Raw genomic sequence first — 17,262 nt, 5'->3', positions numbered from 1 at the left:
TATATATATATATGAATACATAGATTGCACTGCAAATGTGACAAGAAAGTTTGAATTTTACTAAATATATGAATAAAATAAACGATATATAAATCACGTTTGCAGTAATCATATCAATACAATTGAATTCTGCGCGACAAATACCGCATTCTTATTGTCTAAACGATGTGTTGAATGATTCACGAGCTTAGATGGAAACGCGAGATGTAACTTGTGTCCTACCACTCATAATTGAGTCATAATCTCGCGAGATAGCGGTGAGACACAAACGGCTATGAGGCGGCTAATTGATAGATGACGCCAGGTCATAAATGCGCGTAAATGCAGCTCGCTCTCTCGCTCTCTCGCTCGCAAAGTAACGCGATATAATGTAACGCTAGGTGATACAGCGAGCTCTCGTCTCCGTCATCCCGACACTATGGTGTCATCCCCGCCGTGTGTTGTCACCTTGACGTACCCAGGATAGAAACCTCGCTCACTTCCCTGTCATAAGAGTCGTCGCCGCGCGCGCTCGTTCCCTATATTTTCCATAAGTTAACAATAATTGCCGTTCGGTATTTGTTATACGACAACTCGCGCTTCTTGATTTGCATCGACTCCGCCAGCAAGTCGTTACATTTTCCTCGCGCATTGCTCGCGAGTCGTGAGTGCAATTATCTCCGCCACCCTCTTGTCATCGAGCGACTTAATCGCTGTCCCGGAGAAATTGGAATTGCCGTTCTTGCCTTCGGGTCGAGTTAAGAATCGTAACGCCTTTCGTGCCTTTTCATGCGCAACCAGCATTTTGTTCTCGACTTTGTTATCTATCCGATTTCTGCACGATAAGTTTGACTCGTGTGAAATCCTTACTTTGGCGAGTCTTACGATAAAGGAAAAAACGACGATAGTAATTATTTACGTAATTATAAGATAAAATATAGATAAACGGCGAGGCAATAATATAAGCCATAATATAAGCGCTCCGCGTTTCCCAGCCGTTTAAAGGTCTCGGAGTCTTTGAGTTACGATTTAAAGCGATTTCACACGATTAGTAATTTTTCCAGAAAAGTCAGTAGCACGGCATGGTATTAATAGGATCCGGTTGATTTACTTCGATATCTCGTCTCGATCTTCTCGTCGCTATATTCTCGATAGACATATATAGGTATGTTTGTGTACCTATATACGTACAGTATGCACATATACTTATTACATGATCGTTTCGCTTTACTTGCCCGCGCGCGCCGTGCTTGCGAATGCGAGTCGACCGCCATTGGCTATCGGGCGCGACCAATGGGCGAGTACTACTCCCATTCATAAGTCGCGTCGCTTCCGCGGGGGACGTAGGTGGGGGAGAGCGGTGTGCGCGGCGGTATCGCTGGTATTCCTGCCGCTGCGTCTCGCGGCTCGCGGCTAAATTCTCACTGGTCAGCTCGGCGCTCGTCATTCGCTTGCTCGCTGTCCCGTATTCAGTATTGTTCCGAGTTCGGAGAGAGTGTCTCGTGAGGTTTCCCTCAAATAAGTCAAGTCACAAGTCGTAATATCTTGGAGACATTCCAAGCAGAACAAATCATTATGATATCAAAATAATGTCAAAATGACAATTAAAAGTCATTTCCGATTCATTTTAATGTCATTTTAACATTATCGTGACTTGTTGTTCTGCTTGGGGTTATTATATAACCTTATTTGTCATTTATAAGTTCATTTTCAAATATCATATAAATGACATCATGATAACATCCTATGATATCATTATGACTTAATTATGACTCTGTGTTCTACCTGGATCTCGGGCCGGGTCATTTTTAATCCTGAACTCGATGACATTTCACTGTCATTGCGTTTTATCACGCAAACTTGTCATTCTTTCAGTCTATAAGTAAATAGCCTTTCGTATTAATTTTCTCTAAATTACGGTAATTTAATTTTCTCCCGTGACTATCTGCCTCATAATTATTCCATTACTTTGCCAACGGCGTACCGTGAAGTAATTATAGTAAACTAAGGAAAAAGGAAATATTAAGTGTTCATTGTCAGTCACAAGCAATATGTCACGAATCGTTTTCTTTATCGTCATTACGAGTTAATCTCAAATTTGAAAAGCAAATTTGCGAATGTTTGCGATCGCATCGTGCGGTTTGATAATATCATTGATATCGCACAGCGTTATTACGAGACGAGAGAGGAAAAAAGGATTTCCGAAACTTATAAGTTATATACTCGCGCTCATTATCTCTCTCGAAGTAATCCAGTTCCCAGAAAACGTCTCCCTCGGTCGGCGGGCATAAGGAATGTAATTCGCGCTGTATTGCGTACATTTCGGAGGGATTACTTCTAGATCCCAGGAAACTCGTCGGAATTTCGAGCGTTGCACGTATATATATATACACAACGCGCGCGTCACGATTCACGTGCCTGGTTAAACGATCACGTGTAGAAAGGGGAGTCACGCAGGTGCAGGTCATGTGAAATATTTGCACTTTGTCGTAATTTGCGTAACCCATTGCATATATAATAAATCCGCGCGGCGCGGAGTTAAAGCGCCGCGATAGAAAATCGTTTCACAATCTAAAGAGAAAGGGAACCTTTCTGCCTCGTCGCGGTCGCGAGGAAGAGGGAAAGGCGAGGAGAAGAGAGGACACTGGCGGGCGAGCGGGGGATGGGGGGGGAGAGAGAGAGAAAGAGAGAGAGATGCATGCGTCCGCTTCTCCATCTCTCGTGTATTACATTATGCGATGCGATCGCATTATGGACGCGCGCGGATATATCGCGACTCGCGAGAAGCGCGTCGCATTCTCGACTAATCGGAGTCGCGGCGATTTGCGGAATACGATTAACGCTCGCTAACTTTGTTAACTCGATCTCTCGGCATCCCCCGCCGTCATCGTAGGCATAGATTCATCACGAGACCCGTTTCCAGATTTAATAATCGATTTGTTCACCCATAGGCGTAATCAGAATTTTGTTAAGGGTTTAAATTAGAGTTGAGACTTTTGAACCCGAGGAGGAAGGAAGAGGATGATCGAATGATATAGATTGTTTGACTCGTTTTTTTTTTTTTTTTATTATTGATCTCCTGCCCCCTTTTGACTACGCCCGTGTGTTCACCATTATCGTTGTTACAATATAACTGTCGATAAAGCACATTGTTATATCTGTGGTGAAGTTAAAAAGATTAACGTGCGTTTGTAACATAATATTCTAATTAATGTTTGTTTCTATCCGACTATTCACTCCTTTTTCTCCTTAGCTTTTTTTACATGAAAAAAAAATAGTAAGACAAACAGGCAAGGAGTAAATCAAATGATATAAAAATGCAGCCAAACAAAATTGAACCAACACAAAATTTTCGTGTGATTAAAATTCAATACATTCAAAATTCAGTTTACAGACGTTTCGATCTCAAGAATTCGATCTTCAGTGTACAACAAATGTAGTCAATAAATTATGAGTTGATATTAATATTGTAATTAAATCCAGAATATCGTTAATCTATTACTCAGTATACATTCTTATGAAAAAAAAATCGTAATTAAATTAACGAGATATGATGAATAAACTTTGATGGAAGTAAATAGAATTTTTAATTATTATAATCAATTATTTTGAAACACGTACAACCAAACATATGTAGATATGATACCGGTTAGAGTTTCATTAGTGCATATGTAATAATAATATCTATAAGCAGGTTATTATGATTACAAAAGAAAAAGAGCATGATCGGATTAATGTGACATGTAAACCGGTTAAAGAAATATTGATAGATTTAAACAGATTTTCTACTTATCATAATTAAATAATCTATTTTTTAATCAAAAATATTTTCATCAAAATTTATGCAACCAAATATGTCTGATTGAATATGTTGTATTCGTTAAATTTCAGATTCAATCAACTTTTTTCAGTATAGGATTAGAAAAGGATAAAAAGTAAATTAAATCGAGATTAAAGTTAAACTGAAAGTTAAACGAGCACAAATATTAGGTGGGAAAAAGTTCGTGGCGTTTTTCCCGTTAGATGACATTAAAAAAACGCTATGAACTTTTTTTCACACCTAATATATAAGAAAACATATGAAAAAAAAAGAAAATCACAAGGATTAAAGGAAGTGTATCTAATGAAAATATCAAAATGCATATTGATATCTTTTTAACTGGACTCTTTATCACGTTCTTTGCTTGTGAATCCTTTCGCGTTTCAGGTTGAAAACAACACATGATGAATTTGTCCATGCGAAAATTCCAGTACAGCCTTCCAATTGGGAGAAAGTTGGGTGCGTGATCGAACTAGTTATACATATTATTTTATAACGGCATAATAAATGGCTCAAAACGCAAAATTATGCACCAATCGTGACTGCAGAGCTCTATCTAAAATGGTTTAGCATTTTGCAGGAAATACATGAAATTAAGATAAACACAGCTACGCGATGTCAAATAAAAATAAAGATACAATCTTGAATGTTTTAACCAACAATCGTGATCTATAGGCACAGGGTGTGACGCTTCAAGTACGCTTGAAACTGGTGCAGAGTTTTACGTGTCAAGGCGTTTGCGACGGTTAGTTACATCATGTGGTATTGTTTCAAAATTAATTATTACGCCATTTTCAAACCGGTCGTTATTTCGCGCTGGCAGGGTGAGTCGCGCGCGTGACGTCAGTCACGTGACGTGGCGCGCGTATCGCGATTTGTTCTCTTATGAATTCAAAATTCGCCGTATCTTCGTCGTGATCTCATCGATGTCGCGACACGACGGGAGGTTTAGACGGTGGTGTATTCGAGGGATGATTCGGTCGACGATGAGATGGAAGAAAGTAATCGCGAGACGGCAGGGCCGCGAAAGCGGCAGAAATCGGCGGGGAGAAATCGGGAGAAAGAGGAGGACAGAGGAACGTTGAGAGAAGTGTGCCAAAGTCGGCGGAGGTAGGAGACCCTCGATAGTTCACGTCGATAATCGCACGCTGTTGAGACGCGCGGGCGATTCGCCTTGCGTTGTGTCCAATGTTTGTGCGGAAGAAGGACGCGATGATCTGCGGAACGCTCGCTCGATCGAGACGGCAGAATCGTAGGAGACCGAAGGTGAGTGAGTAGGGTAGAACATTATTATGCGGGAGGGGGAAAGTGTGTGTATATACGCGGATGAATACTCGACACGAGCATAGAAAGAGAGAGAAAGAGGGGAGGGGGGGATAAGACGAGCGGCACGGTTAAGGAAGAGGGAGAGGGAGAGAGAGAGAGGCGCTCGCGCGGTGTCAGGACGGGGGCGTGCGCTCGATGGCCGCCTAGACCGCTCGAATCGGTCGCACTCGGGGCGTGAGCCAGGCGCGCGAGATCGGGAATGAACGTGGGAGAGAGACAGAGACAGAGAGAAGCGACACACACTCGCCGCTGCTCGTCGCGGAGCGGAGGGCTGCGTAAGCTGCGTTCGCTATAAGCAGTTACTCTGGAACCGTTGCCTTGACGACACGCATCCACGCATGCGCGTGCGCAGCGCGGACGGTACGCGAGCGCAGTTCAAGAGTTGTACCGTGCGCGCCAGTTTCATCCGTCACCCTCGCCTCCGTATCATCATCCTTTCCACCACCACCGATACCACCACCACCATCACCACCACCACCACCACCACCACCACCACCCTCGCCTTCTCGCAAGTCTTCTCTCTCTCTCTCTCTCCCACCCTTTCTCTCTCTCCGCCCTCATCCTCGTGGTCCTTCGTGGCGAGCACGCGCGAGCATCAACGCGTTAACGGGAGTGCGCGCTGTCATCGTCGAGAAACGTCATTTCGCGAATCTTGTGGCGGTCGACCACGATCGGCGTACTCGATCATTCGCGAACGCGCGCGCGGAATCGCCTTCCTCTCGGCTTGTATTTCACGGAAATTTAATTACGTTGGAAACCGTACGTTCGAGATTTGTCGCGAGTGCCGGCTAAGCTGACGAAAGTGTTTTGTCGACAGGTGAAAGGATTTCTTGTTTGGAAAGAAAAACAAAGAAAATTATTGGGTATAGGAATGCCCCATCGATCGACACGATGACGATTTCTTGCAGGAGGAACATTTTTCTCACGGAAATATCTGATTATAATCGATCTTCTACGTGAACATCGCACAGTGCCCGAACGGATCAAACTGTATAGTTTCGAACTTATTCAATGTCTCCGTTTGGGAAACGCGTTCCCGCGAGAATTCGGAGAGTATCATCAGTGACTCGTGTTTTAATTTCGAAATCGGAATCGAATGCTTCTCTCTGCTCACGTTAGTGCCCCCCGACAGCGGCGCGTTGGCGGCGTCGGCGACGACGACAACGACGACGACGTCGCCGATCGGAGTACTCTTTTATTATCGAGAAAAAATAACTTGGACTAATAGTGAGAACGCGTCTATTTTTTTACAGGACGCGATTTTACAGGATGCTCGCAATGACATTCAACGAGCACTCGGCAGCCTGGTGCGGGATAGTGTTTTGCGCACGGAATTCCTTGGATTCGACGCGCGGGACGTCAACACGATTCCGATGTACGTGACTTGTCGTGATCACCGAGTATCATCGAAGTGACATTACGTGAAAGTCAGCCGAGATAGTGATGTTCCGTTTTTTATCACGGTCCATCCGGAGAAAGGACGGATTCAGAATCTAAAAAGGAAGAATCCGATCGAGAGAAAATTGGTTCGTCGACATTACCCCGAGAGCCAGTGGAAATTCTTAACCATAGATTGGATAATACTTGAAAAATTAACCCTCGGAGAACAACGTCCTCAACGAAGACTCTGCACCAGCTGTGCCTCCGCGGAAGATGGTTATAATACGTTTTCGTCCTCTACCTCGATCGACCTGAAGAGAAAGACCTGGACGAAAGATCTAAATAAATAGAATCGAAGAAGGAGGGATCCGAGGATCCGCGAATCGATCCTCTCAGCCGTCGGCCGGTGAATATCACGGCGCGGCAACGGTTGTAGGTTGGATGGTGCCGCGAGGATTAATCCTCGGCAGGACGACGACACGGGAGCCGGAGCCGGAGCCGGAGCCGGAACCGGAGCCGGAACAGCTACGCTTTTACGACTCTCCGCCGCCACGGATGGACGCGAGCGTGTGCTGTCTGCCCGCCGGTGCCGCGGCCACCACGGGGGTTACGCAGCACCCTCATCCGGCGTCTCTGCCCGGTTTACCGTCCGCCGTCGGTGTCCAGCCGCCGACGATCCAGCCGTCCTACGTCGCTCAGTACGCCGCCGATCAGATAGTGCCCGATCGGGCCCAGCCCGACGGACCCCTTGCGACGGTTCTCGGATGCAACGCGCAGGATAGCTGGCAGCAGATCTCGTCAACGGGATCCACTGGGATCACCGGGATCACTGGAGCTGTCACTGCCACTACCACCGCCTACATCGACTACTCGTGGCTTCAGATGCAGGTAAGTAGTTGACTAGTCTTCGACTAGGAATTGTCGAAACTCTTATACGGAGTCTATAATAGAATATATCAATATAGTAGTCGTAGGATCTTAAGTCATAGAAAATTTACCAATTATAGTCAATTATTCTTCTCATATTCGATTGTGATCACTCTAAATTTCTTGCAGTGAAATCTCACTTCAAGAGAGTGAAAACACAACCACCCTTGAAAACAAGTAAAAAATATTTCACTTCTCATAAAAGAGTGACACTTTTTACTCTTTCTAGAATGAAAATCTCACTCCAGAAAAAAATAAGATTTCACTTCAAAGAAGTGAAAATCACTTTAAAAAGAGTAAAAATTGTCACTTTTTTTTTAAGAAGTGAAGGTTGTATTTTCGCTTTCTTGAGTAAGATTTCACTGCAAAAAATTTAGAGTGATTAATTTTCTACAACTTCTATTGTGGATCCCGTACAATTACAATTTACTCTTTTCTTGTAAGTTAAATCGTACTCTGCGTTAAAAGCGTACGAATAAACATGACTCTCTTGCCCATCTCTGTCAACGTAGATTAGCTTCAATCTTGATTTAACTTTATTTGATTTATCTTTTATCTTCTTCTAATTCTAAGAAAAAGATAAAGAATAAATTAAGATTGATATTAATCTCAGTACATTAGTGAAAATAAACATCTGAAAGATATGTTCATCTCTTTGATATACTGATATGGCAAAATTGCTACATTGTGTGAACGAAAACACACATGAAACACACAAACTATAATATTTTTATTAATTCGATAACGCGTGTGTATAACATATATGTATAATTAAGCTCATAATAAAATAAATTTGAAATAAATTTGAAAATTTTGAAATCACATCATGCACGGAATCCATCAATTTAAAGCTGTTGATACATAAGTAAACAAAATAAGAGTGAGTTTTTTTCTCATTATTTTTAGAATTAAATAATGCATAGGAAGATAAGTCTGAGTCTCGATCAAAAGAAATCGAATGAATCCATTAGTAGCGATTAGTAGTTTAGCCGAGAAAATTACAATAGAGTCTATTTATGCCATGACTTTTGTATTCCTGGCACAAATCGAATCTTCAGTTAATTAAGCGTAACTTAATTTGGTATGCGACATCCATGACGCAAATGTTGGTTTAATTTAAGCACTAATACCTTGCTTAGTAACTGACTTGAGAGAGCCGCTTCAATTCTCGCTTTTCAATAAATTTTTTTACAATAAATGTAAATACGCGATCGCACACGTGTCACTTATCTGACTAAAACAGTTTTTAATTTCTAAAACTGAAATTATAGGTTTTCACTAAGCGTAATAATGTTACAGTTGTTAATTTTTCTCCGGATATATTAATTATCGGGTACGCCTTGGGAAAAAAAAAGAAAAAAAAAACTCGGTAAGAATAATCCGTTCGGAATCGATACTTAACTCTGCTCATTACATTTGAAATTTAACTCAAGTACCATGATTAATGCGATTTGCTTTTATTCCTATCCGTTATCGATTTCCCATTAGCGCGTCGGTGTGATTTACATTGGCGATATATCGAGTGGTAGATAGTGGATCTTGGAAAAATGATGATTATTTACGTTCTTAATCATTCGTCAATCGCACGACTCGTTTCGACTCGGCGCGATTCGACTCGGCGCGCAATACTCCATGATAATGTATCAATTCCCGGGAAGCGCTACATCGTAAAATAATAGAGCGGAGTAATAATACCCATTACTATTATCTCGGTACGAGTGAGTACTATATGTTCTCCCCTTATAGACGTAGCGGCGTCTCCGCCACGTAAAGCCACGCTGTTGACAGGGTAAATATCCTTTGATACCGCGCCGTCCGTCTGGCACACGCGTCGTACGCCTCTCTTCTACCTTGCGAAGGAAGTTATCTATGTGGCACACGTGTGAGTGAATGCGTGCGTGCGTGCGTGCGTGCGTGCGATCTCTCACGCCACGAACGAGAGCGTGTACTTTTCACATTACGAAGGCCGTTTCGCTTGTCGTTAAGGCATCAGGATTTTCGTAAAGACCGCTATTTCGTTAATGAATCTGTTGGCCATATATACAGGGTGATCCAAAAGCACGCCAGTATATACGATTATTATAGTTAATTACAGTTTCTTTTTTTATTTAAAGGCAATTTTTTTCAACGAAAATGTCGAGAAAAACGTCTTTCTTTATTGCGTTTTTCCACTTCTTAATCGTTTATATCTATTGAATAATAACGAAAAAAATATCCATTTGGAAAGACGCTGTATATGTTCTTATCGTCTTGATGCAATTTGCGAAAGCGCGTTGGTATCGAATTTGTTCTCGCGATATTAGTTCTTGTAAAATATCTCAAAAGAAACCGAGATATACTATGCCTCCTGTATTGCGGCTCTTCTCATTTCTTTTTTCATACATAAATGATTTTATACGAATTATAAATTGATTACTGAAATCGAAATCGATCAATCAAGTATGGAAAGTTTTCTGCTCGCGATGTTATCAAAAGAGAAAAGGCACGCGCGACGTTTCAGTCTCCCTGCCGAGACGAAAACCCGGTCTACGAATTTTGCACAACGAGCACCTATTTACTTCAATCGGAAACCGGTTTTTTGATACCGTTATCGACTCCTGAATAGCATGTTTTGACGTATATAACCACGATTTGCCGTCAAAAATCGATAGAGTTTGAAACTTAAAGAGAGAGAGAAACGACTGGACGTTGCAACAATCGCGAAGCAGACACATAACGAAACTTTTTTTTATTTACAAAAGACATTGGCATTTCCAAGTACCGTAAAATTATGCGAAAGAAAGTATTACACTTCCTCTCGAAACTGTGAGTTCTAAAGGAATCAATTTTATCCGATAGTAGATGAAATATTTGATAATTCATCTAAAACTTTACTTCTCTTCTGTACTCTTTTATCGCATAATGTATTTATAAGTTTTTATGTATGCAATACATTATTTCAGTATTTATTTTCTAATAAAAAAAGGTTGGTTGATTTTTTTCGAAAAATAATGATATGCAACATTATTAAATAATTAATTAAATGATATATTATTGAATAAATAATATAATTAACCAAATACTAAATATTGTAATATAATTAACCAAATTACATTTGAAAGATCTGAGATCAGGATTAAAAAATATTATTCATTACGAATGTTGTGAATATCACACGGAAAGAAGTTTCATTGAAGCATCTAAAAATTTAGCCAGAAGAGCTCTGAAAATAATTTTATTGGCCTATCAAAACAATTGTGTAGAATGCTCAAGTTTATTATTAAAATGTTAACTTTTTGCAGCATTTGTAATGCAGCAAAATATTGATATTTTAATTCCTTTGAATCTCTTTCAACTTCAATTAAATCTTATAAATTTGTTTTGATATTTGAACAATCAAATAGGACCTCTTAATATTACTTAATCTACAGCTTCTATTATATAGAAAACTTCTTTTGAACCCAAATATAGGAAATTTTGCAATAATTGCCATTTACAGGCTCAATTCATTAAATTAGAATCTATTATAAATCTCTATTTCTAGAATCTACATATAAATCCTAATTATAAATCTTTAGAGTCTACATACATTCTAAAACTATTTTCAAAATAGGAGCAAAATTTCGATTCGTGTTACTTTTACAGTTTCCGAGAATTGAACCACTCTTTTTCAAGATTGGCTCTCAATTTTCACTCTTTAGAGTGAGATTTTACTCCAAGGAATTTAGAGAGTATTTAAATTTTCAGATGCTTTAGCAAAATTGTTCTTTCTATTACTGTTAAACCTATAGTGTCAAATTTAACCTAATGTGAGTCGCTCCTACTAAATATATCGTTATTTTTTACAAGAACGATAGTTAAATTAACACTGTATAATATCAAATACAAACATTGTTTTAGTATAAAATAACGATATATTTAATAGAAACATTGGCGACTTACGTTAGGTTAAATTTGACACTATAGATTTAAATAGTGTATATACTGGTATCGCACAGCATTTGCATTTGTCATATTCATATATTAGTATTGTCATATTTATACATTCTCGCTCAAATTCAATTTATCTTACAGTTTTCAATAATAATGTTCTTCAATATCAGAAATTCAGCTCGATATACATACATATTTCGGTCTCACGCCGTCGTCGGTAGGAGGGGACGGTCGACTAAATCGCGACCGGTAATTAGCCGATACCCCCGACGCAATCTAAACGCATTGTGACGCGTGTAAGATAATAAGCGGACGGAAATCCACGATTATTGTGCTGCTCGAGCCAGAAAGGACATCCCAACCACCACCGGACGAACCATTTCCACGGTTCACCGCCCTTCATTTCAAAACTGCGTACGATTACCATTCCACCGTCGATTATTTCAGTCGCTGTACAAATACAAACAGGGGAGGCGGGGAGGAAAGGCAGAAGCGCGATTAACATCGAGCGGAGATGATGACCTAACCGAAAATACGATGCTAATATTGTTCTTGTCGCTTCGCTTATTTCGGCTGGCGGCAAATTCTTTATCTTGTAATGAGACATTATAACTCGCAAGGATTGCTTTATTACAATCTTTTCGCATTACAGATATACTACGTTTGGATATATTGCTTCATAATAAAATTATTACTTGCACGACTTTCGTATTAGACCTGTTGTCAAATTTCTTTACAGTGAAATTTCATTCCCAAAGAATAAAAATTCTGCTACTCTTGGAAAAAGGTAAGTAGCAAAATTTTCATTTTTTAAAGAGAAATTCATTCTGTTGGAGTGAGATTCACAATTCAAAGAATTTAGAGAGTACATACTCAAACTGTTTTTACAAACTGTTTTTGCATTTCGATAAAAATTTCTTTTACTCGCGATAGGAATGTAGAACAGAATGACAGTTCAGATCGATACGGACATAAAGAGTTAGACTGTACCGATGTAATTGACCCTTTCCCGATGTTTTCTATGATTCCGAAGAACTCTTCGACCCGTCGTCATATTATCCAGCCTGTAGCCAGTGACTCACGTCGAATCGCGAACGTTGTGGGCGTGCAGTTACTTACGTTCTATACTTGCACTCACTTGGGGTCGATTGCGGTCGGATCATGTGCTTCAACAATGGGATTTGCGCAAAAAGAGCAAACTTTTTTCCCCGTCACATTCTTTCCGTCCTTTTTTATTATTGTTATTTCTCCACGAGTACATAACAGTTAACTTTGAAAGAGGATAAGATGTGCGGATTAATTACTGCACGTTCTTACAGTTGTTATATAATGCAAAGTATATTTTAATTAGTATTATAGAAATAATATAGAAATAATATTCTAAAAGCGTTTTATAGTTTTTTTTTAAATACATTACAAATTATTGTGTTCAGAAATTATTATTATTAATTTATCGATAAGTAAAACGTCAATATTATCTTGAATTGTAGCTAAAAGAATCTGTATAATTTTTTCGCTCTTTTCATACGCATCTCTTTTCTTTTTTTCCTCCTCTCTTTCTTGCAATATTACAGAGTATTGTTGGAATCAGCTTTTGAAGTTTACGTCGACAAATTATTCTAAATTCTAAACGAATGTAGAAATATGCGGAACGTGCGCAAAACGTCGTATGCATTAAACGCCCGCAAATATCGTTACTTGCTACCGTGTCCCTATTATTTACGCTCGAGCACATTGTACATTTCCATAAGTATGCAACAGTTGCAATTTTCCCTTTTACGTTACTTTGTTTTCTCCGATAATCATCAAGTAGCTCACAGCGTCCACATAATGGTAACAGTAATCGCGGCTTTGTAGAAATTGCCATTCCTTCCTCTATAGACATCGAGAGATATCTATAGAGATCCAGATTTGCAAAGATTGAAGTAAGGAAAGAATAGTTCATATTGTTATCATTAACAAAAAATATCATAAATTTCTGTACTTTTTATTTATTAGTAATAAATGGTAATTAATCGTAACATAAAGAAACATAATGTCGTAAGCGTTTGTCATAAAAATGTATAAAGATATTTTTAATTTGCATGAAATGTCGTCAAGGGTTTGAAATTATTTTGATTTAATATATTTAGAAATTTAGCTTTAATTGCTAATTAATACTACAGAGATCATCTTTCGTATATTTACATTGAAATCTTGCGACTGAAATTATCCATCGGTTCGAAATCCTGATTGGAGTACAATACAGGATTCACGCGTTGGCACGCCGACACAGTTCCAGCCCCCGGTTAGCTATCGTTAGTTTAGTCCGAGTGCACCAAACCAATGTTACGGACAATTTACTCGCGAAATTAGTTACAAAACGTTCGACCTATCTACCCATCAGCCGCTTCCTCTTCCTCCACGATAAATAGATGGCCGACCATTAAATGCCGAGAGTGGAGGAAGAGTTATTGTTCACGGATCGCCATGGTAGATTTGTACGTTCGTACAGAAATTGTGCGTAAAGGCGCACGCCCTATCATATACCGCATTGTCGATACATTCTATGTGTATGAAAATCATGTACCGAGTCATGTACGTATCTTCGTTCTAAAATTAACTTATAATGTTGCCTAATGGCGAATTCTATCAATTGTTCTCTGCTATTATAAAATTCGATATTAACGACAGAAATGTTTTTCATTATCAGAAATTATTACAAAATTGTTTTCCGTATTATATTATCTTCCTTTTTTTAGAGTGTATGTTTCATTTGACGTTCACAACGCTGATTTCATTCTTGTTGTTTATTATTATTATTGAATATTAAACAAGGACAAATAATGCTCGCGAATATTATGAACGCTTGTAAATAGATCGCATCTTTAAAGTTATTTCTACCAACTCCGATTAACTTTAATGATCGATTTAATCCATTGGAATCGACCAATCACATCTGTCGTTAACCGAAATGACAAATGAGATTGATCAATTCTAAAGGATCTGATCGTCGATTAAAGTTAATCGAAATTGGTCGAAATGGCTCTTAGGCACCTTAGTAGATTAACTTTAATCTGGGTTCAACTTATTCATTTTTTTCTAGTTTCAAGAAAAAGAAGAAGAGTAAATTAAATCAAGATTAAAGTTAATTCACATTGATATAAATAGACATTAGTCGATTAAATAATAAATTTAATTGATGACAAAGAAACATGTAATTGATTGAAAGATATTGACTTAATCGGTATGCGATTCTATCGCTCGTCAATGAATCAAAATCATCTGAACGTTGTAATTATAAATGGCACATTATGTTTTTATTAATTTTTTCTTTTTTCTTTCTTGGTTATTTGTCAATCGAATCGTGATTTTTACATTTTTATCTGCTATCAATTATTATGCCGCGCGTGGAGTTTATCGAAGATCCGAATCACGTCATATGATAATGGTCGCGCTTCGTTATGCGAAATCGCCACCGATTCTCTGTCAAGCTTTTGTATTATTAAAGCGTTTCAGTAGTTAACAGTCGTGTACATACACTGCTTGCTTACGATCGCCAGGAAACAGATATGACGCGCGTCGCGAAGCGTGAAAAATACGAGCGCGCCCAACGATTATTGGCGTGTACTCGGGGGTAGCCCGGATATCCCTGCCTTAATTTTAATAAGATTTCATTGTGGATGAATTTAAGGAAAAATTCACGGTTGTAGCTTTTGTGTAATATAATTAAGAGGATGGGCGGAATAAAGGTACAATTCTATTTAGGATCTTTTTCCAGAGATTAGCGCTTTTTTATATAATATTGATTGTAATAGAGAAATATTGTAACATGTAACTTCTTAAAGACATTGTATAAATTTATTTGATACTGTACTCATTTGTGTATAATAAAAAAGTAGCGTTATTTTCATTTTTATTAAAATCAAGATTTTATAATTAGACCTTTATTTCGTCCATTCCTTTAATTGAACATTAAATCAATTATAAGATGCAGGAAAAGTAAAATAAAATTAAATGACACCTCGTCTGTTTGTGAAACTTAATTTCACGAAATTTTGCTGAATATTTAATCGCTCGTGATTTAAGAATAAAAATGATGCTTTAATATTTCGATCTTAAAAATTTCATGTTCGCACGAAAAATGTAAAATAATATAAACTACAATTCTAGCAAATTTATGGAATTGATATACTGAAAAAAAAAAGATTGGTTGCTGCAGCAAATTAGATGATATAAACATGGCATTTTTAATTGATTGTGGCAGTCAATCAAACAAAAAATTGACTAATTTGCTACAGCAGCCATTTTTTTTCAGTATAGATCCATATCGAGACAGTCGCCTATTATACAATAAAATTGAATTTTATTTTTCTAGTAAATGAGTGATCTTCGTATAGCCACACTGTAAGATATATGCATTGAAAGAAAAGATTGGTTGCTGCAGCAAATTAGATTTTTAATTGGTGGCCGCAGCAACCAAAAATTGACTGTTGCAACCAATTAAAAATGTAATACCATATTTAACCATTTAATTTGCTGCAGCAGCTAATCTTTTCTTTCAGTGTATTTTTTACATTTCGTAAAGTAAATTTTGAGAGTTGTTCGTGTTTGCAGTCCTGCACGGAAAAAAACACAACTGAAAATTTCATTGATTCAGCAAATCTGCAGTCATAATATACAAACAATCAATTTTCTATGTTAAAAAAAGCAAAGTTCACAGCTGAATAACATTTGTTAAACCAATCAAATCTTCTTAGCTGTCAATGTTGAATTCGCATAATAAATTATAGATTTGCTGTACCACCCAATTAATTTTTTTTCCGTGTGAAAATAATTATTTATTTTATTTTACTGTAAAGTATAATCATTTGAATGAAATTACTATAATTGTAATGTACTTTTTACTTCTCTTACATCTTCGGTATTTTTTACTTTCAGGCAAAAGTTTATCATAAGTTTGGCAAAAGTAGCCGGAATATTTATACTAAACTTTTGTTTAGTATAGATTTATAATCTATTTTTCTTCGTGCGATTTATCTTCGAAGGAAATACCGAGGCAACGAGTGCTACTATACGGTATTAAAACGTATCGTGGATGCGCCGCAACGCGGGCGTCTTCGGCTACTAAGAGGCATATGGAAAAGGAATATAAACCGCGGAGAGACCGTTATTCGTTCGACATACATCGGTCATTCAATCTTTCGCTCTTTAAGAGAACCTCGCGCGTAACAATTCATCGTTATTCTAATATCTCTTAGTCGAAACGAAGTTCGTTTAATATATTAGTCAATTATATTTTATCTTCATTTCGACGAAAGCACGTGGAGAAAAGCTGACAGCATAGCTAAACCGCGGATACTTTTGTAATACAAAGAAGAACTAGCGATGCTTTCCGACTAATGAAGCTCTGCCTTTAGTTCGGACAGGAAATTACTCCGGCAACATTATTGTGTACCGATATCTCCATTTACACAGGTACAGCTGTGTGCGTCTCTGTGTGTAATTCGTGAGTGCCACCACTGTGAAAACATCACGCTACCTTCCCTTGGTTCCCTCGTTACCAGGGGTTTCAATTTAGATAAGCAAATGGAACGTCAATTATACTTTGCCACAGCAATTTTGTAAGTCGTGACCCCGCGCGGTTCAAAAAAAGAGGGATGATCTCTGTTTCATTATTATTGTTATGATACAAATACGTATTTCATTATTTAGTAATATGATTGGCTTGTTCTTGACATGAAAGATGTATAGCTCAAATATATCATCTCTGTATTTACACGAAAAGAATGACTGCTAAAATATTAAAAAATGTAGCCAGATATAGATTTAAAAATAATTTTGTTGGATCATCTAAATAATTACGTAGCAATCTCAAGTACGATGAGCAATGTTGCAAAAAGTTTTCATATTATAGCAACCAGTTGAGAGTCTTACAT

At 38.2% G+C, this 17,262-nt stretch overlaps 1 protein-coding gene across 1 annotated transcript in view; it reads left to right on the top strand.

The window, feature by feature from the left end:
• The first annotated feature begins 6,483 nt into the window (after positions 1 to 6,483).
• Positions 6,484 to 17,262, top strand: part of LOC108692608 (Krueppel-like factor 5) — a 51,099-nt gene continuing 40,320 nt past the window's right edge. The window contains exon 1 of the mRNA XM_018200940.1: positions 6,484 to 7,393. Within this exon, the coding sequence (XP_018056429.1) occupies positions 6,947 to 7,393 (447 nt within the window). The 5' untranslated portion in view covers positions 6,484 to 6,946. The remainder of the gene's footprint in view (positions 7,394 to 17,262) is intronic.

This window comes from Atta colombica, unplaced genomic scaffold (genome assembly GCF_001594045.1).
Source record: "Atta colombica isolate Treedump-2 unplaced genomic scaffold, Acol1.0 scaffold78, whole genome shotgun sequence".
NCBI lineage: Eukaryota > Metazoa > Arthropoda > Insecta > Hymenoptera > Formicidae > Atta > Atta colombica.
Note: the sequence above shows the minus strand (reverse complement) of the source record. Positions and strands in the feature narration are given on the sequence as shown.